At 31.7% G+C, this 24,740-nt stretch overlaps 1 protein-coding gene across 1 annotated transcript in view; it reads right to left on the bottom strand.

Moving 5' to 3' along the window:
* LOC111697368 (uncharacterized) overlaps positions 1-24,740 on the bottom strand; it is a 26,113-nt gene continuing 1,373 nt past the window's right edge. Inside the window, exons 2-13 of the mRNA XM_023467351.1 lie at positions 22,419-22,501; positions 21,918-22,010; positions 19,657-19,716; positions 16,397-16,441; positions 15,823-15,858; positions 14,464-14,509; positions 13,598-13,656; positions 12,019-12,059; positions 10,568-10,668; positions 5,098-5,135; positions 888-1,172; positions 1-623 (exon numbers count right to left, since the gene is read on the bottom strand). Of these exons, the coding sequence (XP_023323119.1) occupies positions 542-623; positions 888-1,172; positions 5,098-5,135; positions 10,568-10,668; positions 12,019-12,059; positions 13,598-13,656; positions 14,464-14,509; positions 15,823-15,858; positions 16,397-16,441; positions 19,657-19,716; positions 21,918-22,010; positions 22,419-22,501 (969 nt within the window). The 3' untranslated portion in view covers positions 1-541. The remainder of the gene's footprint in view (positions 624-887; positions 1,173-5,097; positions 5,136-10,567; positions 10,669-12,018; positions 12,060-13,597; positions 13,657-14,463; positions 14,510-15,822; positions 15,859-16,396; positions 16,442-19,656; positions 19,717-21,917; positions 22,011-22,418; positions 22,502-24,740) is intronic.

The following is a 24,740-nucleotide window of genomic DNA, read 5'->3' on the forward strand; positions in this document are numbered from 1 at the left end:
TTAAATGTAAAAGAAATATATTAACAATCCCTTCAAGTATTCGTTACAAAAGATCAATCAAACTGCTGAATGTAAACTCTACGCGAATAGATTAGGCACCCATTTTTTTGATTCTATCACCTCTATCAACCTCATCTAAGCTTTTGGTGCCAGTAGGAGGGTGCTGTGAATTTAAAGTAGCTTCTTCTTGCCCATCAGAGCTGAGGGCAAACATTTATTGTCTCAGCCATCTAAATTTCTGTTAGCAGCAAAACCGTAGCCGCAGAATGTTGTTCCAGATTCAACAAGAAAGAGCTTTGATAATTAAAAGCTTATTGTCAAATCTCAGCTGTTCCAAGCTCTCAGTGATGATTGGATGTTATAATTTGCCAAATTTTCTGTCTCTCATGTAGGCATGAATGTTCCAGAAAAGGTTTAATGGCAATTGTAGAGGTTAATTTTATCAGCTTTAAAGTTTGTCTATTATAGATATTAAGTTCAGTCGCTGAACCAGAGTGATATACAAATCAAAAGTTTTGCCCTCAGGATGATTATCACTTTTTTATAAACTTGTTCTTCTTGAAGCACACATCTTTTCACTCGGATAGTTAACCATTACTACAAGGCTGTCTGTTCTATCCAAACTGAAATAATTTTTTTTAAATCCATCCAAGTCTCAAACAACCACAAGTTAAAAAATTAACTTAACAGACAAGTTTTTTTTTTATTTGTAGAATGCGAAGTGTGTTGCTTTTTTCTGGGAATATCCCATAAATCTGTTATGCCAAAGATTCAAGTCTTATGCCGGAAATTTTGCATTTTATTTTCGCTTCCTTTTGCAAAATCCATTTTAGCATTTTTTTCGCGAAAGTTTTCGTTTGCTAGAAACCCTGTCTATGCAGTTTTACCTTGAACGAACAGGTTCCACAGTAGCTTGTGTTTGGAATATATTCCAGCCCCCCGTGCTATCTAGAGAGCTAGGTCCATCTAACAACTGATTCAACGGCTCACTGGACCCACACCGACTTGAGAGTACAGTTTCTTGCACGTTTAGCCGTAACCGGTTTCTGAGTATATCTAGTCGGCGCGTGGGACTGGTGTCCTCTGTAACCCCAAGACAAGTGGAAGTTTCAAAATTATGAACTTGGACAATCCCGTTTGCTAGCATTTCAGACTCTCCTTCTTTACCATTTCTGAAAAAAATAAAATAAAATTCAACTTCCTCTTTAATATTAATTGAACTATATCATTGGATAAAGGGACATGGAAATATTACCATGCTTTGTATAAAATCATTAAAATAAGAAAGGAGCAGGAGGGGGGGGGGTGTTGTTTAATATGTGTATTTTGATGGTTTATTTTAAATGTCACTAATTAGCATTTCAGAATGTTAAATATTTAAAACAAGCTTCCAGAAATCAATATTTTCAACTTTAAGCAGTTCTAGGAGGGAGGAAACCCCGCCATGAGCCTCCGTAAGGCAGACATCGAGCCTCCCAGATTTGCTAGGTAGACCAAGCCTCCACAATGCAGACTGTGCCTCCACTATGCAGTAAACGAGCCTCCACCATACAGCACAGCTTTTTTTAAATCCTGGTTTTTATGTGTAACGACAAATTTAACATTTTTTGACGTAGTGGCATAATAATTTTACCGTGGATTAGAGTTATTTATTAATTGTCATGCAGTGGCGTAAATAAGGGGGGTTATTGGGGTTATTTACCCCCCCCCCTAGAATCCTGGGGGTAAATACCCCCCCCTNAAAACAAGGTGAAAGCTGAAAGGTATGTCATGAAGCCTTTATTAGATTGAGTTTGTAAATCCCAGAAATGAGTGGAAAATGCAAATCAACCCCAATTAAAACCAATAATTTGATATACATCATGATATTTTTCTAGGGGGGGGTAAAAAAATTTCTAGGGGGGGGTAAAAAAAATTCGGCGCGCTTCGCGCGCCAAATTAAAAATATTTACCCCCCCCTACAGAATCCTTATATCCGCCCCTGTTGTCATGATTAGAAACATATATGAACTCATAAAGTGGTTTATAAGATTTATATTAAAATTTTAACCTTCTCTTACGCAGCTAGAAATGAAGATATTTGGAGAAATATTTCTGGAGTAAATGTAGTTTTTTTTTATAATTTTTGATTTAAACAATACCTTTCTATGACAAATGTTCAGATTTATATAAACGATACACATTTTCTAGATTTAATTTAAACTACAAGAAAGGTATCGCTTAAATCAAAGAATATAAAAGATGAAATGAAATAGAATTCATTTTTTTTCTCTAAATATTTTTCTTCATATTTAAAAAATGTTTAAAGTTGTGTATACCACTTAATCAGTCATAATTAGGCACTATTTATGATAATTGATAAATACTTCTCATCTAAGAGAAACCTCTCATCCCACTTTGTCAAAAAATTTAAAAAAAACGTCTTTTATTTAAACTTTAAACACAAGTTTTAGAAAACCTCCTGTATTACATAGGCACATTTTGATGTATTGCGCATGCTCATTTCTGCATAGTGGAGCTAGGCTTGATGCCTAGCATATCTGGGAGGCTCGATGTCTTCATAGCGGAGGCTCATGGAGTCCGGGGGTTCCCTCCCTCGTCCTAGTTATTGCATGGAGGCAAAACAAACTAAGGTTGCAATTATAACTGTCATAAAAATATAAATAATTTACTACTGGCCATGTAGATATGTATAATTTAAGTTTCAAACGACAGGTTTAATTTTACAAAGTATATTTGCTCAATAAATACTGAGCAATATACACATTTTGCATAAAATATGAATTATGCATATAATATATATATTATATGCATATATAATATAATATATATATTATATACATATATAATATAATATATATATTATGCCAAGACCATCAAATTACAGCAATATTATTATTTCAAAGATTTAAAAATTGTGGTTATTTTTGTTATATTGATATATTTTTGATCCAAATCATCATCATTGGAGACCCTCTTTTAAAGGGACCCCGCAAGGCCATCTTATTGGAGACCCAATGTTTTTCCTCAGACACTACAGCAGATTCCCATTGAAGACTTCAATCTTTTCATTGGAGACCCCTCAGATATCACGAAAGACACCTGTTGTTCATCTAAAACCCCCAAATTTTATCAGAAAGCATGGGGTCTCCAATAAAAAGATTGGATTCTCCAATGAGAATCTACTCGTCTTTGAGGAAAAACGTGGGATCTCCAATAAAATTCTGGGGGTCTCTGATGAAAAGTTTGTCTTCTCCACTAAAAATCTGGAGGGTCGCTGATGAACACCATAGGGTATCCGATGAAAATCTGGGGGTCTCCGATAAAATTCTTGCAGTTTTCAATAAAATTTTGGAGTCCCTGACAGTACACCAATGATGATGATTTCTATACTGACTTATATAAATATATATGATTTCTATACTGACTTATATAAATATATATAAGTATATATCAAATATTCGATTGAAAATATATTTTAGAATGATGAAAAGTTTTTATCCTACTCGGATACTAAAAGTACACTGAGACATCTTCTTGTTTACAATCACCGCCCAGAAAGAACTGGTTTACATATGTACGCAGAGAATACGCAACAGCAATTAACTTTCCTTGCCTTATTACCTTGGGTATAGCGACCGATAACGAAATTAATCTCAGTCTATACCTCTTTCATCTTTTAAAAACAATCCTCTTCAATTTATATTTTGTTAAATGTTTATTTACAGGTTCTAATTAATTTAATCATTTCTTTCCTTTTTACTTTTTTTAAGATATAAAATTTGATAGAAAACATAGTATAGCACAATGAACAGACAAGTAGCCATATTTCTATAAAAAGCAAAGAACCCTGAAACTAGTTTTCCTAGTCATTTAAAAAACATTAGCTTAAACAATGAACAGAATTGTTCAGAATATCTCACAAAGAATTGAGTCTTTCAGAAAACTTAAATTTTCTAATTCGAATATCTTTGTAACTTGCTACAGGTGTAAACTTTTGATATTTCAAACTTAGATATTTTATCTAACAATACAGATTTCATAGTTTGAAATATCTAAAGTCTAAGATCTTGGGTTACAAAGATACAGGGATTTTAAAATCTGAGTTTGGGGCAAAGATTCAAGTACTTTTTATATCTCTAACGTTCTGTTTGCAATTTCGCGCAAAAAGTATCGAAATTATTTTTGTAAGTTTGATCAACGAAATTGAACATATCTCGAATAAAATTGCTAGCTTAATCTTTGCTTTGTCTCAAATTAAATACATCTTGCCAGTAAACATTCGTCTACTTGTTTATAACTCCTTTGTAAGGCCTCATATTGAATATGGAATTGTTACTTAGGGATGGGTTAAAAACTCTAAACTGCAAAAAATCAGATCTTTGCAAAAAAAAAGGCAATCAGAGCGGCCAATAATAGTACTTTCAAGGCACATTCAAATCCATTATTTTCAAAACTGAAAGTTCTTAATCTTGATGATACATACAACCTTAGTGTTCTTATTTATGCATGGATACTTTAAAAATAACCTTCCCTCTTCCTTCCAAAATATATTCAAGTCTCTAGCTAAACCGAATAGAACAAAATTATATAAATTAGAACGGGCTTTAAACAAAAATTTATAAAGCTTTCCGTCCGCAATGTTTCTTAAATTGTGGAATGCAATTGAAATTGATCTTAAAAAAACTAAATCTGCAAAAATATTTAAAGAAAGAGTAATCATTATTTATCTTGAGAATTATGAGAGGGTTTTAATGCGAAAAAGCTAGTTGTATATCATGTATTATAGGTTTTATATAAATATCTAAATATAAACTGAAACTTTATTGGCTTATTTGTGTTTGTGTATCCACTATCCTTTATACATCCTGTATTTTAATTTATCTTCATTAATCCCTCTGATCTCACCCTGCCATAGATAACCTAACAATCTTCTACCTTCATTATCGTTAACTAACTTAGGACCAACCACTAAAAACAACCAACAACTGGTTAGACGGGTCCAGGTTGCATAGTACAATTGTGATTGCTTGTTTGTTATATCTCATGCTTTGTAGTTGAATAAAAATATGAAATTATTATTGAATGGTGACATACCTCATTTTCCCTTCCATATCTTTATCTTCAGGTTCCTCCTGAAAATAAAGAAAAACGTCAGTTTTAAAACCTTTTAAATTTATAGATTCATCACGTATAAAGTTTTTTAGAAAATGTTTTAGCAAACCCTGTTCAAAAAGATAATTCAAAATTCAGAGAGCCCTGAAAGGAAATAGCATATCAGCCGGAAATCACTTGTGCAGTACACGTTTTAGCGAACACAATTTGTACATCTTAGGCCGGTTCAAGAAACCTTAATAGCGCTCTTAACTAATCTTGGTTGGTAGGATTTAGGCTAGATCATCTACCCTACGCGTTCATAAGTTGTGTTAATGCTGGTATTAACAAAAATGCCAGTTTTACTAAGAGCGGTGTTAGCAAATCCACCCGCAGGGTAGATTTAAGCCCGGTTCTAGAAAGATTACTCTTAAGAGTGGTATAAGAGCGGTATTAGCTAAAACCGCTCTTATACCACTCTTAACGCTAATACCAGTGTTTAAGAAATTCGGATTCTTTAGACGCTAATGCTGCCTAATTCGGGGTAGGATTATCTAGCATAGAACAGCTGAAGAGTTCTTTAGTCATCCTAGCTAATACCGGTTTTATCATCCATTCTCTAGAAAGGATCTGAGTTTTTGCCACAAACTTAAATGTTTTAATCCTAATATCTCTGGAACCGGTTGGTGTTAACCTTTGATATTTCAAACTTGGATTATTTAATTTCACATATTTCATAGTTTGAAATATCAAAGGCCTACTGCACTGGGTTAAAAAGATATAGGAGTTAGAAAACCAGAGTTTGTTACAAAAACTCAATTCATTTGCCTTTTTAGCGCATGCTCGAGCACTGAACTCAGTACAAATGTTTTTAATAATTGAAGACGACTTTTGATAATTTATTTTTTGTTTATGATGAAAGATTAATAATTCATAGAAGAATTCAATAATCGATGTTTATCTCTTCAACTAAATTTAAATTAAAGAAATATTATGGTTCAAATAAATTACATTTCTTGAGAAAGAAAATTTCCTAAACACTGGTATTAGCGTTTAGAGTGGTATAAGAGCGGTTTTAGCTAATACCGCTCTTATACCACTCTTAAGAGTCATCTTTCTAGAACCGGCCTTAAATTTTATTTGTTTATTTTTAGTAACGAATAATGTCACATTTTTTATGTTATTAGATTTAAAATTGATGACAGTTTTAACATTTACTTTTACCCCCTTTATACAGAAGAATAAATCATTTTTCCATGAAAAACATATTTTTCAGTAAGGTCCCGTGGACAGAGAACATTTTGGACAGCCCCCCCCCCCCCCCCCCCCGACTGAGTGGGCTTTAACCTGCAGATGATACTGAAGCTTGAAGGTTTAGAAAGCTTTAGATACATTTACAATAAAGTTAAGAAAGCAAGTTTGTAAAGTTTAGGATAACAAATCAACAAATCAACAAATCTTTGAAAATCTCATTCTCATTTCTGCAATAATTATACACATAGGCTTCCAGGGGGGTCCTCTCTCTTTGTTGCAACTTTACGATTCCCGACAGCACCCTTAAGCCTTTGATTGCTCTTGGATATTGGACATAGCTTTTTTAATCTACTGAATCGCTTTTAATTGCGGTATAATTCCAGAGGCCGAGTTTTAGCCGCGGCTTAAATTTATGCCGTGGCTCAAATATGGTTGGTTTTAAAGTTTTGTATTAAAGTTTTCAAGATTTAAGCCGGCGCTTAATTGAAACCGGTTTTAGGGGATTTGAGACGAGGCTTAGATTAATTAAATTCGGATTTTGTATATTTAAAAATATTAATAGTTACTTTCTAGAACAACAATATATTTACTGTCAAATATTTAAACCCACTTTCGACGTAAAATAATGCTTTTTTAATCAGGCATTGCCCTCTCTACAGGGAGAATTACTTGGAATTACGCTTACAGTCCCTTTAACTTCTTCACACGTTAATAAATTAACTAAACCAACTAAATCAATCCGAAACTAATAAAGGTCGAAAGTGTCCAGATCTGCAAGAACTCTTGAAAGCAAATATTGATGAGAATTTTGTTAATTACTTCTTAAAAACTGAAGATAAACAAGTGCTCTAAGTTTCTAAAGTGTTCATGCCTAGAGCTACAAAAAAGGGGTTAAGTTAGTTAATGAGGAGAATCTAAGGTCAAGACTTTGCGGCACTTTAAAGTAATCCAGTACTAAAAATTTTCATAGCAGCAGCAAAAAAGGTGATTATTTTCAGCATCTGGTGTAAAACTATTTGCTTGAAAACAACATAAAATAAACATTGAATTGCTTTCATTTGTCATTCTATCCCAAAGTTGTATAGTTTCCACTGTGAAGGCGAGTAATCAGGGAACCGCTTTAAAGTTTTGGACTAGTCATATTTGTTGAAAAGTTTTGGACTAGTCATATTTATTTAAAAGTTTTGGACTAGTCATATTTATTAAAAGTTTTGGGCCAGTCATGTTTATTTAAAAGTTTTGGACGATTCATATTTATTTAAAAGTTTTGAACTAGTCATGTTTTGGACTATAGTCATATGTATTTAAAAGTTTTGGGCCAGTCATGTTTATTTAAAAGTTTTGGACTAGTCATGTGTATTTAAAAGTTTTGGACTAGTCATGTGTATTTAAAAGTTTTGAACTAGTCATATGTATTTAAAAGTTTTGGACTAGTCATATGTATTTAAAAGTTTTGGACTAGTCATATTTATTTAAAAATTTTGGACTAGTCATATGTATTTAAAAATTTTGGACTAGTCAAATTTATTTAAAAGTTTTGGACTAGTCATATTTATTTAAAAGTTTTGGACTAGTTATATTTATTTAAAAATGTACAGAGCACGTTAAAGCAATTCAAGCATTTCACACTCACAGAATATTAAAAAGTTCAAAGATGAATAAAAAGTATTTCCTTGTTATACTGTTAAATAATGTATTGTGTACATGACAAATTCTTGAATTCGTTGAATACATTAAACTGTTACATAGATCAGACTTAAAGGGTATCATTGTGACTTGGACATGCCACTGTGTGTTTTTTCAGTTCCAATTCTAGAATAGAATAGTTTAAATAAACATTTTAGGCATATTTTTGTAAATCTCAGCAGGACATTTATTACTGTCATCAGTAACCCCCCGGCCTGGATGTTCTAAATCATCTATTCACAAGAAACGACTATTCGAGAAATCGCTTATATTTCTTTCTGGGATGTGGGGGGGGGAAGGCGGGGGCGTTGTCATTTATTTTGAGAAAAGAGTTTTCGTGTATTTTTTAGGATCATTTTAATCTCATGCTTGTAAGTGTAAACGTGCTTTTAACTGACGCAAAGATGACTATATCCGATTAACAACTGTACCCTCAAAACCTTTATCTGATCAATAATATGAAATATATTGTCGTTTTTCCAGATTTAAAAGTATTTATTTCTAATAATTCCTATCTGTTTTCCTGCAGTAGAAATGCGCAAAATTTTGTAGGGAAGCCATAATAAATAATAATCAGCTTTGAAAATCATATCTAAGCCATACTTGATCAAACAAAGCTTTCATGAGTACCGTTGTGGCTTCAAGCATTAACATCTCTTTACATTGAGAGTCACTTAAAATTCCGTTCATACTCCCTTAGAACACAAAAATAATTAAGACTGAACCCATATCTTTAAGACACCCTGTGTCTCAACAGTTTCTTCTCTTATCGTAAGAAATTCTTTCATGCATAAAATTCTTCCTTTGAGTCTCCTCACTCACATAAGAATAATTTAGAATTTTATCCTTCATATACTTCGATTTAAACCGACATCAATCTTTATCAGAAACGTAGACTGAATTTCAACTATTCCTCGCTCTTCATCAATCGTTTTTCAATCGTTTTTTAAACAACTATTTGAAAAATTGGTCCAGCTTTAAAACAATTTTGAATTTTCAGATTATTCAAAAGTCTTTTAAAAGTTAAAAAGTGACTCTTAATATAATTTTAAGTGATTATCCATTGATAAAATGACATGTCCGATTCACAGTAGTATCCTGTAATGCTTTGCGTGGTCAAGAAGAAACGAAATAATAATGGGTATTTTTAATCGATGTTTTTTTAGAAGAGAATTGCATTTTTTTTGCTACGGAATCAATTTAGGATATTGTGAGAGTCAGACACTATTCTCCAGCTGGTATCGACACAATAGTTGCGAATCAAATAAAGATATAAGAGGGTACCGTTGTAAATAGGCAGTGCACCTTTGAAATGGAGGGTCACACACAATTTGAAAATGACGCCATCACTTTTTGCCTATCATTTGTGAAACATACTTAGTTTAATTTGAAAACTTTGACGTAACCTTTCAAAACTGAAAGTTTCCAAAATCAGATTTGTTCAAATCTTTTTGTTTAAGTTAGTCCAACTTGAAACTGTTTGCATACAATGCATCAAAGTAATACAGATGTTCTCCCACAGAGCCTATTTCATTATTGAAAAAGCTAGTTTCCAAAATCAAATCTTGTGCATTTGAGATGAAAAGCTCTAATTGGCAAAGAAAATAGCATATATATTAGAGTGCAATTTAGACAATCCCTCGGGATGAATTTTGTCAGTCCCTTTCAGCAAGAAAGGGAGTTCAAAGTGCAAATCATTTAAATGTTCACAAATTATATGCAGTAGAGTACATTAATACAGTGTGTTCCCTAGGATATCCATTTCAATTTCGAATTTTTTAAAGCTGTTAAATAAAATTTATAAAATGAATTAGGTGAATAAAAAACATAATTTGATTTATAGGTATAACGGAAAATCATCGTTTGTAAAGTGAAAGGCACAGAGTCTATGTGAAAGGATCATTGGTCAATTATAAAACCAGCCTATTTCATAAGTTGGTTTTCTTTTAATATTAATTTTAGATTTTCTATAAAATGATGTTCCAGGGCCCAAAAGTTTATACAGCACAAATATTTGAAGTACACCTGCAGTATGGAAACAGTACAACAAAATTGCCGTTTTACACTTTTTTCCAGTAAATTCCACTCTAATATATATTCTATTCTCTTTGAATTGGTTAAAGTGCAAAAGAAATTTTCAAATTTCCATGTCTTAGTAAAACTGGCATGGGGCCGGGGATAATATTATTCTTAAAGGGACTGTACGCATAATTTCTAAAGAGTGCAAAGTCAAATTCACAAGGGTGAAACCTTTGTTAGATCAAGTAGTAGCGAAATATTTATGTTTACGAACTGCAAATTGATAATTTTCAATCTTGGTTCATCTGAAATACCTTTTCAGAAAACTGCCAATATCTTCCACATTATTGATCAGATTATGGGTTTGAAGGGTACTATTGTGAATTAGACATGCCATTTTCTTGGTTCAATGAAGTTACGTATACACTCTCTTTAATGCAGATAAAGGGGGGGGGTGCGAGAGGGCAAGGGCATGCGGGGGTGGGAGGGCATGCTATCGAAGTAAAGTTTTTACCTCTATTTTCTCCGAGAGGAGCTGGTAGACAGAGGATTTTCTTGATCCACACATTGTCGGAGAATCAAAGGAATCGATTTCAATAGAAATAGATGCAGGCTCTAAAATATTTAGTTCAACTCCCGTGAATTTAACGGTTCTGTCAATATTTCAGAAAGCTGCGACTTTCGATCACAATTAAACCCCTTAAATACATAATTTTTTAACCTTTTTTCACAACTACTTTTTTTCGGCATAAACGTTTTGAATGAAAAAGTATAAAATAAACAAATCCGTAAGTTTAAAGAGTGTTGAATTATAGACCAAAACACGTTTTATTTCAAATGAAAGAAACCAAATGCTTCTCACTCTGGTTAGTTCGGGGTGAACTGTTTAAATCAAACAGTTTTGGGAAAAAGAAAGATGTTTTTCATCCAGTGAGATACAAAGGTTACGAGCTTTCTCACAAAAATCCATGAAACTCTGCGAATATCTTTTTAGAAAATTAAGCAGAAAACAAAGGGTTTAATGTCATAAAACGCTCAAGTCTAGGGATGCAAGAAAGTATATTAATCATGTTTCCATGAGATACTAGTAAAATTATAGGACAAGGCTTTTGCGACCCATCCTTGATATTGATGCAACTTTTTATGGCAGACTGGATCATACGTACTTGTACACATTAGGAATACACAAGGAGATATTGAATAGAAGGAGGGGACGATTGGGTTTCCGTACACTTTGCTGTGACGTTTTTAGACTGTTGAAGAACTTATAGTTTTTGCGTAACAACAATAACAAAGGCAGCCTATCTAATGTAAATAAACATGAGTTAGTAAACTGTGCAAGTAGAATTATCTTGTTGAAAAAATTAAAAAAGTTAAGGATTTTAGTTTTAGACGAAAAGGAACTTATTTCAGAGACATTTTCAATCAAATTCAAGGTTTTCCTGCCCCCCCCCCCCTAGATGTCTGTTTACAGTTTATCATTTGTGTTATTGTTTACAATCTTTATTATTCTTGTTAAACAAAAACTATAGTTCTTCAGCAGTCCAAAGACATCACAGCAAAGAGTACGGAAACCCTATCGTACCCTCCTTCTATTCAATATCTCCTTGGGAATACACATATATGAGATCCTATTTGCGTTTATTGTTTTAAACTTTGTTTTTTACTTTATTGTACTCCTTTTTAGCATTTTTTTTCACCCAGTAAGGACTTTGTTTTACCCATTTGAGACTTTGGTTGAATCTGCTGGACTCTATTGTACTGTTTCGGACATTTACTCTTGGAATTATAGTGTTAAATTGAAAGACGTTTTTTTATATAATAGAACTAAAGAATTAAACATTTTTTTCTGATTTGAGACGTGCTATATTTAAACTAAACTTTTTTGATATGAGTAAAAAGTTCACATATTAATAAAATATCTTTTAAAAGTGCTGACCAAAAACTTTTTTGTTTCTTGCTTACCATAATCCTCACTTAGAAAGTATCTATGCTTTCGTACAGGCCTGCAGTACAGTACATATTGTTTTGTAAAAAAGTACTGTACAGTGTACAATGTTCATATAGTGTACTACATTTTAATGTACTTTGTTGACAATCGTTTACTCCAAAGCCCAAAAACAAAAGACAGATTGTCCTAATGAAACCCAGTTTCGGAAACCCGGTTTCATGAATGGGGTCAGACAGTTTTGTAGATACCAATATTTTTGTTAAGAAATATTACAATATTTTTATGTTTTCTGATTTCTTAAATCAAAATCTTCGCAAATGCAGACCCTTAAAAGGAAATCTTTTTATGATTTTCCTTGCAGCTCAAAATCTTAAAATATTCCATTAAAAGACTGTATTTTAGACAGAAAAATTAATTTATGCTGTATCTAAGAATTATAAGGTTGCCGTTAAAGTTTCATCCGGTGCGGGTAACTCTGTATGATGGTTCTGAAGTTATATTTCCTGTCTACGGTTTCAGATTACTTTCCTTCTCTTAAATATTTGATTAGAATCCTGGAGATGACATGACAACTTAATATTTAATATATTCAATTTTTTTCAAACCTAGTGCTTTAAATTGGAACTGTTAATTCGACTTCAAGTAACAGGGGGCGGAAACGTCATGTGCGTGTGTCTGTGCCAAAAGAGTGTATGTAAAGAATACCGAACCGAAGGCGTGCACTGTAGGTAAATACAATTCATACGAATCTCGGTATTTGAGTCTAGGAGAGTACATTTGTTTATTGTTAATTTTTTTCTTGAAAATAAGTTTAATATACATGTAGTATATTATTTATATATTTAAGTCAACACTATAAGCCAAATTGTCATGCAAAGAATATAATTTGATTAAAGTTTACAATAAACTAGTCGTTGTTCAAGCTTAATTATAATTGACAACATTGTTCTGCAATTTCTTGACTGTAGTCATATTGTGTGTCTGTACCAAAAAAGTGTGCGTGTGTAATACCGAACTCGTCTGCAAAGCAGTGCGACTGGCTTTCTCAGGCCAAACCAGCGCCATTGTCCTTCCCTTTATTCCTATTCCCTGTCAAGTAACTCTTTATTTGAAGAGTTACTGCCGCTCATCTCGCACTCCTTTGTCGGGGAAATTCTTGTGTTTTTTCATCTAAAAATTATAAGAAAAAATGTTATGAAAAGATATTATTGAATATCTAGTATTTACTGGTATTATGGTATTATGTATTTGATAAAGGTTTGTATTAATCTGATTCAGAGTATGTTGCCAAGTTAGTAAAAGTTACTATGTTACTATTGAACGATTTTACCGGGAAACTAAATTTTTGCTATAAAAATCGATCAACTCAATTTAGAATCTTAAAACCACGAACTAAGAATATTCCCTTGGGGCCTCCAGAGTTCCCCAACCAAAGTTACCATATAAAAATTTAGCCCGAACGATTCTGCCCTTTTAACGTATTTTTGGTGTATAAAAAAAGAAAGCAACAAACAAACCAAATTTAAGTTATGTACAAGCATTACACATAAAAGTCTGTACATTGTACAGTACAAAACTAATATGTACTCTTTCCTGTCTGAATATTGTCTTCTCATCTTGTTATTGGGGTTCCTGGATAAAGGTGGGGGCCTCTTTATCATTATCATTATTATTATTATTATTGTTATAATCATTATTTTTACGTGTATAATTAGATATATATAATATTTTTATAGAAGGATTGACTAATAATTGTTTTTTCTTTATTAGATTGGGAAAAATGTATATATCCCCCCCCCCTTAGTTTTGTAGCTTGCAAATTTTAATGCAAAAAAAACATTCTCACCTTGTAATTTAGATTTTAGTCGAATGGCCATTACATTTAATGGGAAAAGTGCACACCAATTGTACCATTATTTTAAACAATAAAATTATTTACCTTTTTTTAGCTTTAAAGTTATGTAGAATTGTAGGATTTTTCAAATAAATCTGTATGCTACATTCAAACCCCCATTCTACTAATGGTCTATTTTTACTTTTAGAAAGGAAATTTTTTATCGTAATTTGCTAAAACTTACTCTTTACTGTATATAATGTCCTTAACAAATATGAATTAGATGTTAACAAATATTAGCAAAATATTTATACATCAGTACAAAAAAGAAATGGCCCATTTAAAAAAAATTATCCCATTGTAAAATATCTAAAAGTTTGGATGTACAGCAATCACTTAAAAATGTCAAAATATAAAAGCATAGGTGTCAATATATTAAATTTTTTGGGTTTGAGGCATTTCTTCTTCTGGTAACAGTTTTAGCGCTTAAATATTGTTTTACAAGTCCGAATTTTTTTTACTACATTTCTAATATCTAAAAATTCGGTCTTTTCAGCAACATTTTCAGTTTTGATCAGCCATAAGCCTCCATATGGTGTCATTATTAGTAATAATAATAATATTCCTTTGGAATGGTTCCGCACACTGATTGAGTTCTCAGAATTCTTGCTCTTTAACAATAAATCATTTTGAAAGATTAGGAAAATAAATAATGTTTTTTTATATTCCTGGTGTCACTTATTTGCATTCCTCATTCAAACTCAATCAATTGAAATTCTTTTAAGATTTTTGAATATATTATTTTATGTCCCAACTGTTTTTTTTCCCCCCCCCCCCCCCCTACAGAAAATATATCGCCATTTTTACGTCACAGCTTCCCTGCACTTGAAAAGCTAGAAAAAAACTTTAACCTTAATTTTCTATGTTAATTTATTTTATTTCTAATAAAGATTAAAGTTACTGTGGACCAAATAAATTATCAAGCACAATAGGTGGCAGCAGAGAAATGGACCAATTATACATGACGTCACAAGTGTCAAATATAACAAGGAAAACGAAATTGTCTCACATTAGTTGACATGTTTTCCTAGATTAAATAAAACAGTGTAAAAACAGAAAATAAGGAACACATAAAATTGCACTCGTTTTACTGTAATATAATCACTTTATTCTAAAATTATCACTTTATTTTGTCGGACAGAAAAACTGAGTTGACACTTGTGACGTCAGAATACAGCTGTATTGAGAGTGTACAAATTCTACGTTGCCATCTATTGTACTAGGATCTATTGTACTAGGATCTATTGTACTAGGATCTATTGTACTAGGATCTATTGTACTAGGATCTATTGTACTTTGTATTGTATTTGCTGTGGACGTAAGTTCAAAGTTGCATGGCCGACCTTACAACGGTGCCTTAAAAGGTTTTCTTATCAAAAATGAATGAGAAAACAATTATTTTCTCTTTAAAAGTTTGTTATTTTTAATTGTTGTTTTTCTTTAGGAACTTTGTTTTATTTTAATTCAGAAACAACATGGAGGAAAGAAAACACTTTTTAAACTCGATATCTATATTATTCATTGTGTTAAAACAATAATATCAACAAATATTATTATTTTAGGTTACTAGCTATAAAGATATTCTTATTTTTTAGTATAATAAGTGGTAGGCGATTATATCAATACAATGAAGGCGACTTTTTTATTTATGTTTTGATTGTTAACAAGCTTTTTTTCGAAATACAGCTTTACAAGTAAACAAAGAGAAGCTGCTTTAATTGACAGCTTCTCTTGACTATTATGTTTATGTGTATCCATGCTGTTTTATAGCTTGACATAAAAAAATTGTAATCAAAAGTAGTCTTCATTGTATTGATATAATCGCCTACCACTATAGCTAAATCAGTCAAAATTTTAAAAACTACCATTAAATTTTAAAAAGTATGAAATATTTTTTTAGATAAAAAAATGATTTTTGTTTTTCCTTCTCGAGTATCGGGGGGTCCCCTCTCGCGATGAACTAAAATAAACATAAAGTCTAACATTTTTAAACAAAAATTCTTTCTCTCTTTGACCGTTAACATTATTAAGGGAGAGTTCGCGAAAAATCTCCTTGGCGTTAATTCCCAAAGTGAGAAGTTTTTATTTTCTGCGTTAACTTTTGAGCCCGTGTTAGACCCTTGGAAAATATGTCAAAGGTTGAGTCTTTCAACAAACTTTCCTATTTTTCTTTGCAACCCAATGTAATAGACCTTAAAGATATTTCAAAGCATTAGATTCGTTTAATCAAATAATCTAAGTATAAAAAATCAAAGGTTTACACCATCAGGTTGCACAGATTAAGGGATTAGGAAAAAGAATCAATTCCTTTGACGCAAAATAGGATTTTGCCAAATACTATATGGACCAGACTCAAAAGTTGGCTCATTATTTTCAAAGGTAAGCAGACGCAAAATTCTATTTAAAAAACAACAAATATAGATGAAAACAATTTCAAAAGTGTTTGGGGGGGGACAATCCCTTTATCATAATTACCTTTTATGTCTGTAATAAAGTACCTGAGTCTGTATGGACTTGTATCATTAGGACTGCGTAGAGTGCTTCTGCAGAAAGTAATAATAATATTAATATCACAAGAAAAAGAAAATGGTTTTTAAAGAGGCCGCAGCCGTATTTTTATGTGAGCCACATTTTCAGATGTCTGATTTACATCGTTACTTTAATAGGAATATTATAAATTTTAAGATAGAGAAAAGAAGGGTACCCTTGTGAATTTATCCCACTTTATAAGTGCAGAGTCACATGTAAATACGTCTATTGTCCATTAAAGTTAAATTCAATTGTTTGGAATTGAGAGTTGCGTAAAATTACACTTTACTGGGAAATCAAAACGTGTTTTTTTTGCTGAAATTCATGAGAATTTCGATATTTTCTTCTGATCATGCGATTCTGCAATTTGTCCTGAACATTTTTCGTTATTACAATATTTATTATTTATGGTCGGACGTATTGCATTCTTTAAAACATAATAATATTACTACTGTTACACTTTTCTGACTCAGGGGTAAACAATCATTTTAGTTGCCAACGGAAAGGAACTAACTACTGGCCCGAAATCAAATTTTTTTATGTCTATAAATCTTTGATATCTGATGGTAAAGTGTTTGAAATTTTTACTCCAACTTTTTGATATTATACAGAATTCACAATTTCAAATAAGGAATTATGTTGAAACAAATTTTGGATTAGAGTTCATAAGTTATTCACGTTAAATCTTAATCGTTTGTGCTAATTAAGATTAACGGAAGGGGGGGGCTAATTAAGATTAACGGAAGGGGGGGAGGGCTTTTAAGCCTTTGGGAAAATAGGTATATTTTTCCTTTACAGTCCCTTTAAGTATGATTTCTACATTCCTTTTAAGAAGAAAATATGAAATATTGATTCCAATCTATATAGTTTGTGGATGGCTGGAATATAAATATATCCGGTATTTAATCATGGGATTCCAATCTATATAGTTTGTAGATGGCTGGAATATAAATATATCCGGTATTTAATCATGGGATTGCAATTAGTTTCCACTTATACACAACACAAGGTTATTGTTAATAGAGGCAAAATATCTGTAATTCATGCACTGTCTAGAGTATTTCATGGATTTTCTAGAGTATTTTATGGATTTTCTAGAGTAGGACTTTTATATATTTTCTAGAGTATTTCATGTATTTTCTAGAGTAGGACTTTTATATATTTTCTAGAGTATTTCATGCATTTTCTAGAATAGGACTTTTATTTATTTTCTAGAGAAGGACTTTCATATATTTTCTAGAGAAGGACTTTTATATATTTTCCAGAGTAGGGCTTTCATATATTTTGTAGAGTAGGACTTTTACATATTTTCTAAAGAAGGACTTTTATATATTTTCCAGAGTAGGGCTTTCATATATTTTGTAGAGTAGGACTTTTATATATTTTCTAGAGAAGGACTTTTATATATTTTCTAGAGTAAGGCTTTCATATATTTTCTAGAGTTGGACTTTCATATATTTTCTAGATTAGGGCTTTCATAAATTTTGTAGAGTAGGACTTTCATAAATTTTGTAGAGTAGGACTTTCATATATTTTCTAGAGTAAGACTTTCATATATTTCTAGAGCAGGACTTTGATATATTTTCTAGAAAGGACTTTGATGTATTTTCTAGAAAGGACTTTTATATATTTTCTAGAGTAGGACTTATAAATATTTTCTAGAAAGAACTTTCATATATTTTCTGGAGGGATTACCACTCAAAACTTGGAAAAAACGCCAAAAACACTAAATTCACAATTTTTTTGAATTTTGACTTTTTAATGTTTAATAACTCACAAAAGGCAAGAACAAGCAGCGAAGATATTTTTTTTGAAGAACCCATATAATGGGAAATGAAACTATACCAGAGGCATGATAGAATTTAGTTGAATCGCTTAGGTTTTGGTAGTGAGAAGAAAAACTTAACTTTTTTTTCCAAATTTCAAAAAGAAATGCAAATTAGTATTTCGCCCTAAAATATATAAATTGTATCATAGCAGTCAAAGGATGTTGAATGTTTGAACAGCCATTAAGTTCAAAATAAAAGCTTTAAAAAGTGTCGAGAAATTTGCGATAAATTTTTCATTTCTTGTTAACAAAAGTGGTCTGATTTATCATCAAAACATTGCTATCACATATTATTAAAAATTTAATATTCTATAAATCAAATAAATCTAATTTTCAGACCCCCCGTAACTTTGTTTAAAATGTGAACTCTACGAACATGAATTTAAACACAACAAATCCGGAATCTTAAGACAGAGACTTGTAACGAAACCCGAATCTTAAGACAGAGACTTGTAACAAAACCCGAATCTTAAGACAGAGACTTGTAACGAAACCCGAATCTGAAGACAGAGACTTGTAACAAAACCCAAATCTTAAGACAGAGACTTGTAAGGAAACCCGAATCTTAAGACAGAGACTTGTAACGAAACCCGAATCTTAAGACAGAGACTTGTAACAAAACCCGAATCTTAAGACAGAGACTTGTAACGAAACCCGAATCTTAAGACAAAGACTTGTAACAAAACCCGAATCTTAAGACAGAGACTCGTAATGAAACCCGAATCTTAAGACAGAGACTTGTAATGAAACCCGAATTCTAAGACAGAGACTCGTAATGAAACCCGAATCGGAAACCCTGTTTCATGAACGGGGTCTGGCAGTTTTGTAGAAACCAATGTTTTGACAAGAAATCTTGTTTTATGCTAGGTTTCTTTAAATTAGTTTTATTTTCTGATTTTTAAAATTAAAATCTAAGCAATTGTTCAGACCCCCCCCCCGTGCTGCTGGGGCCGAATTCGTTTATAAACAGGAATACCCACAAAGAATGAGACTGTAAAGACGACTTGAAAATCTTGAAATATAACGATTTAAAGTTTGAATTAAGTCTTCTGCCTTGATTGTGGCCTTGAAATGTCTTATTTGATGATTTTGCAAAGAAAGAAAGAAGTTTTTAACTACAGGGAGTCATGAATACAAGGAAAGAGTATAAATTCCGTAAAAACGTTTTTGAAGTTTCATCCTTTGTGGGTAACCCTGTATATCCCAGCAACTGCAGTACACCCATATTGTAGACAAAGATATGGGAGTCCTGATATGGGAGTCCTGATATGTATCTTTCTTGGGCGATGAACGGAAGCACATTAATTCATCTACCATTCGTATTGTTTATAGAATAACTAAAAACCTTTAATAAACCTGGTTTCCCGAAAAACTAACAATTAATATTATTTTATTACATTCCTCCTGCTCAGTGGATTCCTATCAGAACCGGATATTGAACCAGGATGGCAATGAAAGTCCCTAAAAAAGTATTAGAAAAATAAAAAAGTTAAAAAAAAAGATTTTATAATGTACAATGAAAAACTATTTTTAGACGCAAGTTATTTTTTTAAAAAGTTTAATAAACATAAAAGAAGTCAAGCTTGTGAAATGAAAACAGGCACATGCCTTGATAAGTTTATTCTAAGCTTAAAAACACCATCAAATGCGTAAAAGCAGCTTTCTATATCACAATTTTATGGGTACCACTGTAAATATTGTAATATTGTGTTATTATTTAAGAAAAATTCTATCTTAAGAAAATGCTGAATAAAGATTTGCCCTGCAAGGCCAGCATTAAGAGAAAGCTGCGCAGTTGTTTCTGAATATTATAATATCTATTTTTATAAAATGTCTTACAGCAATATGCTGGCATGATTATTAAATTGATCTATGGGCACTTATAGATTTTACAGAAGATCTACTGCATTTGGATATCCCTGTATTTTATATACATATAATATATGTATTTAATATATATATATAAAACAATGAAGCAATTAATAATATTCATCAATACTGAAAAATTTTACTGAGCAAGAATATTTCCATATTAGTTTAATGGAATTGCATGATCATTAAACATTCAAAACTCAAATTTTCTAATCGTTTGATATTTCAAACTTAGATTATTTGATCTAACAGAATTAATAGTTTAAAATATCCAAGGCCACCTACATTGGCTGGCAACGATATAGATAGGAATTTGAAAATCAGAGTTTTTGACAATAACAAAAACTCAATTCCTTTTCTCTAGAATTTTTTTTTGTGGGGACACCCTGTACAGTTACATCCTACAGTACAATGTATGTAAATGTAATGGTGAGAACATATACTTCGAAAACTGATTGATTGCTGGCGTAAACCAAGTTTACACCCAAGTTCCCTTTCTCCGTTCTTCTGAACCATTTATACATCAATATATCAATCCAAACCATCCTCTCTTACACATTCATGGTATAAGCTTTAGCTTACTACTGACTTAAACGGGACGATGGTTGATCATTTTATTAATTTATATATAGTAGCGAACCAGGCATCGACTAAATATGCGGGGTTGCTTAACTGCCTCCTGCCGGTTCAAATTTTAATTACTGATTCAAATCCCAGCTTAATCTTAAACTTTGAATTCGCGGTTGAAAGGAAATGAGTCATTGACAAAAACTTTGATCTTTAGTTCAGAAACGTAAGTCAAGTTCATTAGAAACAAGCGCAGTGCATTTTTCAAATGTATAGGCCTAGGGCTACAAAATCGTTTAAGTAAGTTGGCGAGCTTAATCGCAGATGAAAGCGTTTCGACACTTTAAAGTCAGAACTGTCTAATCATTTGACGACTAACTTTTTGTTAAGGGCTCAGTGCCAATCAAAAGCCTGAGCACTTTGCATTTCACAAAAAAGAAAATATATCCAAATGCAGTAGATCTTCTGTAAAATCCATAAGTGCCCATAGTGGATATCGAAATCAAGGTATCGGGTCAATGAGTATCCAAAATAAAAATTTCCACGCAAAAAAAAACCTTTTTATTTTGGATTCTATGGGCACTTATAGATTTTACAGAAGATCTACTGCATTTGGATATCCCTGTATTTTATATACATATAATATATGTATTTAATATATATATATATTACAGTAATTGCTAACATAGAACCAGCTGGTCTGCAGTGTGTAATTATAGATTAAAAGCTAATTAATCATTTTAAGAATATAATCAAGAAAATTAGGATCTAGTATTGCCATTGTATTACAATATGTTTTCTAGTGCCAGTTTGTTTTAGTAAAGATATTTGCAACTTTTTCTTTGTGCATCATATTCATAATAAACAAAAGATTTAACAGATTTCCCAGTTATCCTCCACGCATTTTTCAAAACTTTTCAAAATCGAAAATTTAGAAGGCAACATTTTTATTTCGACTATTCGCAGAGATTGCCAGAAGTCCACCAAAATTTGCTCAACTTTTCCAGCCATGTGTATATGCAACAAACCCAATAAAAAATATATATTTAGATAAATTATATTGTTTTGTTTCGTATTGAATTAAATGGAGTAATACTGTATTGTGTTATGTAACCATAAAATGCATATATGTATCCTAAATTAATCAAGTTCAACGCTGCAGATAGTATTGCTAAGAAATTCAGTTCCTAGAAACTTTTTATATCTCAGCAATAAAAACTCACCTGACAGGGGTGGCAGCAAGGGAATCTTCCTTGTAATAAGTCGGTAGATGGTTTGCATTATCATAATAATTCTTCTTCCAGTGTTTAAAAAATCTTAAATAATAAAAATGAGCATTAGTAAAATTTACTGAATACTAAATAATGATAATGGATATACTAAATACTAAATAATGATAATAAAAATACTAAATACTAAATAATGATAATTGATAATGATAACAACGATGATAATGATAACAACGATGATAATGATAACATCGATGATAATGATAACAACGATGGTTATGATAACAACAATGATAATGATAACAACGATGATAATGATAACGATGATGTTAATGATAACAACAATGATAATGCTAACAAAGATTATAATGAAAACAATGAAGATAATGATAACAACGATGATAAACAGCAATGATAATAATAACAACGATGATAATGATAACAAGGTTGATATAGAAAACAACGATGATTATGATAATAAAATTTTAAAAAAACCTGTAAAATGAGAGTGTGAATAAACTGAACATAACAACCAGAATAAGAATCTCTTTTGGTTTTACCAATCCTGCCAGGGGGATCTAAACAAACAGTAGTTTTAAAGGAAAATAAAAAAAACAGGATGAATTCAAATCGATCAGATTCAAAGAGAACCATGCAGCAGACAGCTATTCTAAGGAAATAAGTCTTTGCCACAAACGCTGATTTTCTAATCGCTTTATCTTTGCCACCTAATATTGTCTGTAGCCATGGGCAATAGCTAGATTCGTTTTACAGAAACTTTTAATATTTTTAGACTTCAAAAAGGTTTCACGCCAATTTGAGAAGAGTGCAACGATTAAAAATTGTATTCTATAGAGGTTTGCTCTAAACAAACATGCAATTTTGTTATCCTAAAGGGTGTGCATAAAAAAGGTTCCCACCTAGGATTCCTTCTCTAATTTCATGTAAATCTACCAAAAGTATGCTAAATTTATTCAAATTCATATGCATACACCTAATGAATAAGTTTGCATAGACCATAGATGGGTCCTGTGTAAAAAATTGGCTTAAAAAGTCTAATAGTTGACTTCCAATTGCCAGGGTGCTGGAAATATACAACACGATCTTCAAGCTGGATACAGATTGTCAGGTTATCATAATAATGGAGTATTTAATAAGTTTATATTCACCAAAAGAAGAAGTATGAAGTGTCCTAAACTAAGCATTTGAAAGGGAAGCTCATTTCCGAATTAAGTGATTTATATAAAAAAGAAAACATGGCAAAAATTCTTATTATGAATACAAAACTGAAACAAATTTTAGATGTCCAAAGAGAAAATAGGATAATAAGCTCTGTTCAGCTCTGTATCTTTAGCGAGGGAGAGGTTGTGGCTGCTCCCAAGGTGTTGGAGTTACTCCCTGGGTTTTGGAGTAAAGTGTGAAAATTCATCCGAAAAGTCCTTTATAAAGGGTACTTTAAACCCGAAAATTGAAAAAAGGCTCTGCTACCCTTTTTTACCGTCTTTGTTTAGATATTTGCAGGGGGAAAAATCGCAAATTTAAGTCCAAAAAACCTGTGGCGATCACATAGTTTTGATTAGGCGCACTGACAACTAATTTGTTTTAGCTTATGCATGAAAGATTGTTGGTTAATGTATCAACCAACCGCTGGCACTCCTGTCATGCCGAGTCCATAAGCGTCTGATCCATTCAGGGTTCAGTCATATGTTTGTTGTCGATTCTGATTTAGAGTTATGATTCCTTCAATCGGCGCTATCATCAGTAAATGGAAATATTTACTTCTACTAAAACTATAGTGCTGGATACATAAAGGTTTCATTTGAGCTGATAATACATCTCAACATCTTTATAAATAATCTTATTTATAAAATTTCAGAAAAAAATCATTTTTCGCTCAGGAAAATCTTTAATTTTTTGTTGCTATTTAAGAATTCGTGTTTTCTCAACAGCCACAAAAACAACTTTTTCAATGTCAAATTTAGAGCCTTCTATCTGGCCCACACTATACCAAACATTATTGAGATATCTGAGGATAAATATGTTTTTTTCTTTTTTTCGTATATCTATTGTTAAAAATATTTTTTTCACATTAACCAATAATCTTTTATGTTTAAGCAAAAACAAATGTCGTCAATTTGGCTAATTAAAACTATATGATTGCCACAGGCAATTTGGACTGTGATTTGCGATTTTTTTCCTGCAAATATCTGATCAAAGACAGTAAAAAAGGGGTAGCAATGCCATTTTTCAATTTTCGGTTTTAAAGTTACTTTATTACTCTACAACGGGAAATATAGATGTGTAATTTGAGATTTTTATAGCAGGTCCGACTCCATAAACTTGCTTTATCGCCCCTATGTAGGGCGAAAAATTCACTTTAAGTCCAGAACTTTCGTAAGAAAAAAATGCATAAACATTAGCAAGAGAACAAAGTTTCGATAGCATGAGTTTCAATTTTAAGTGGAAGAGAGGGGGAAATTAGTTATTTAGTTTCCCCCTCTCTACAGCACTAACTAATTGTCGATGAACAATAAATGAAAATGGTCAATTGACCTCCAACATTTATTACATATTCTTTCAGTATAACCTTAGGGGAAGGGCGTCTCAAAAAGATAAAAAATATTCTATAACTTGTTTACAATTTAAGGCTGTGTAAAGTTCGTGAATGATAATTTTTTTAAATTTTTTTTGACGTATCTGTACAATCTATTTTTGTGGTCATTACTGTAAAAATCTTTCTTTTCGACTTTAAATGAAAAATGTCAATTGAACTCTTAATTTTTTTGTAATTTCTTTCAATAACCTGATGGGGGGGGG

The sequence above is a fragment of the Eurytemora carolleeae genome, unplaced genomic scaffold (assembly GCF_000591075.1).
Source record: "Eurytemora carolleeae unplaced genomic scaffold, Eaff_2.0 scaffold10, whole genome shotgun sequence".
NCBI lineage: Eukaryota > Metazoa > Arthropoda > Copepoda > Calanoida > Temoridae > Eurytemora > Eurytemora carolleeae.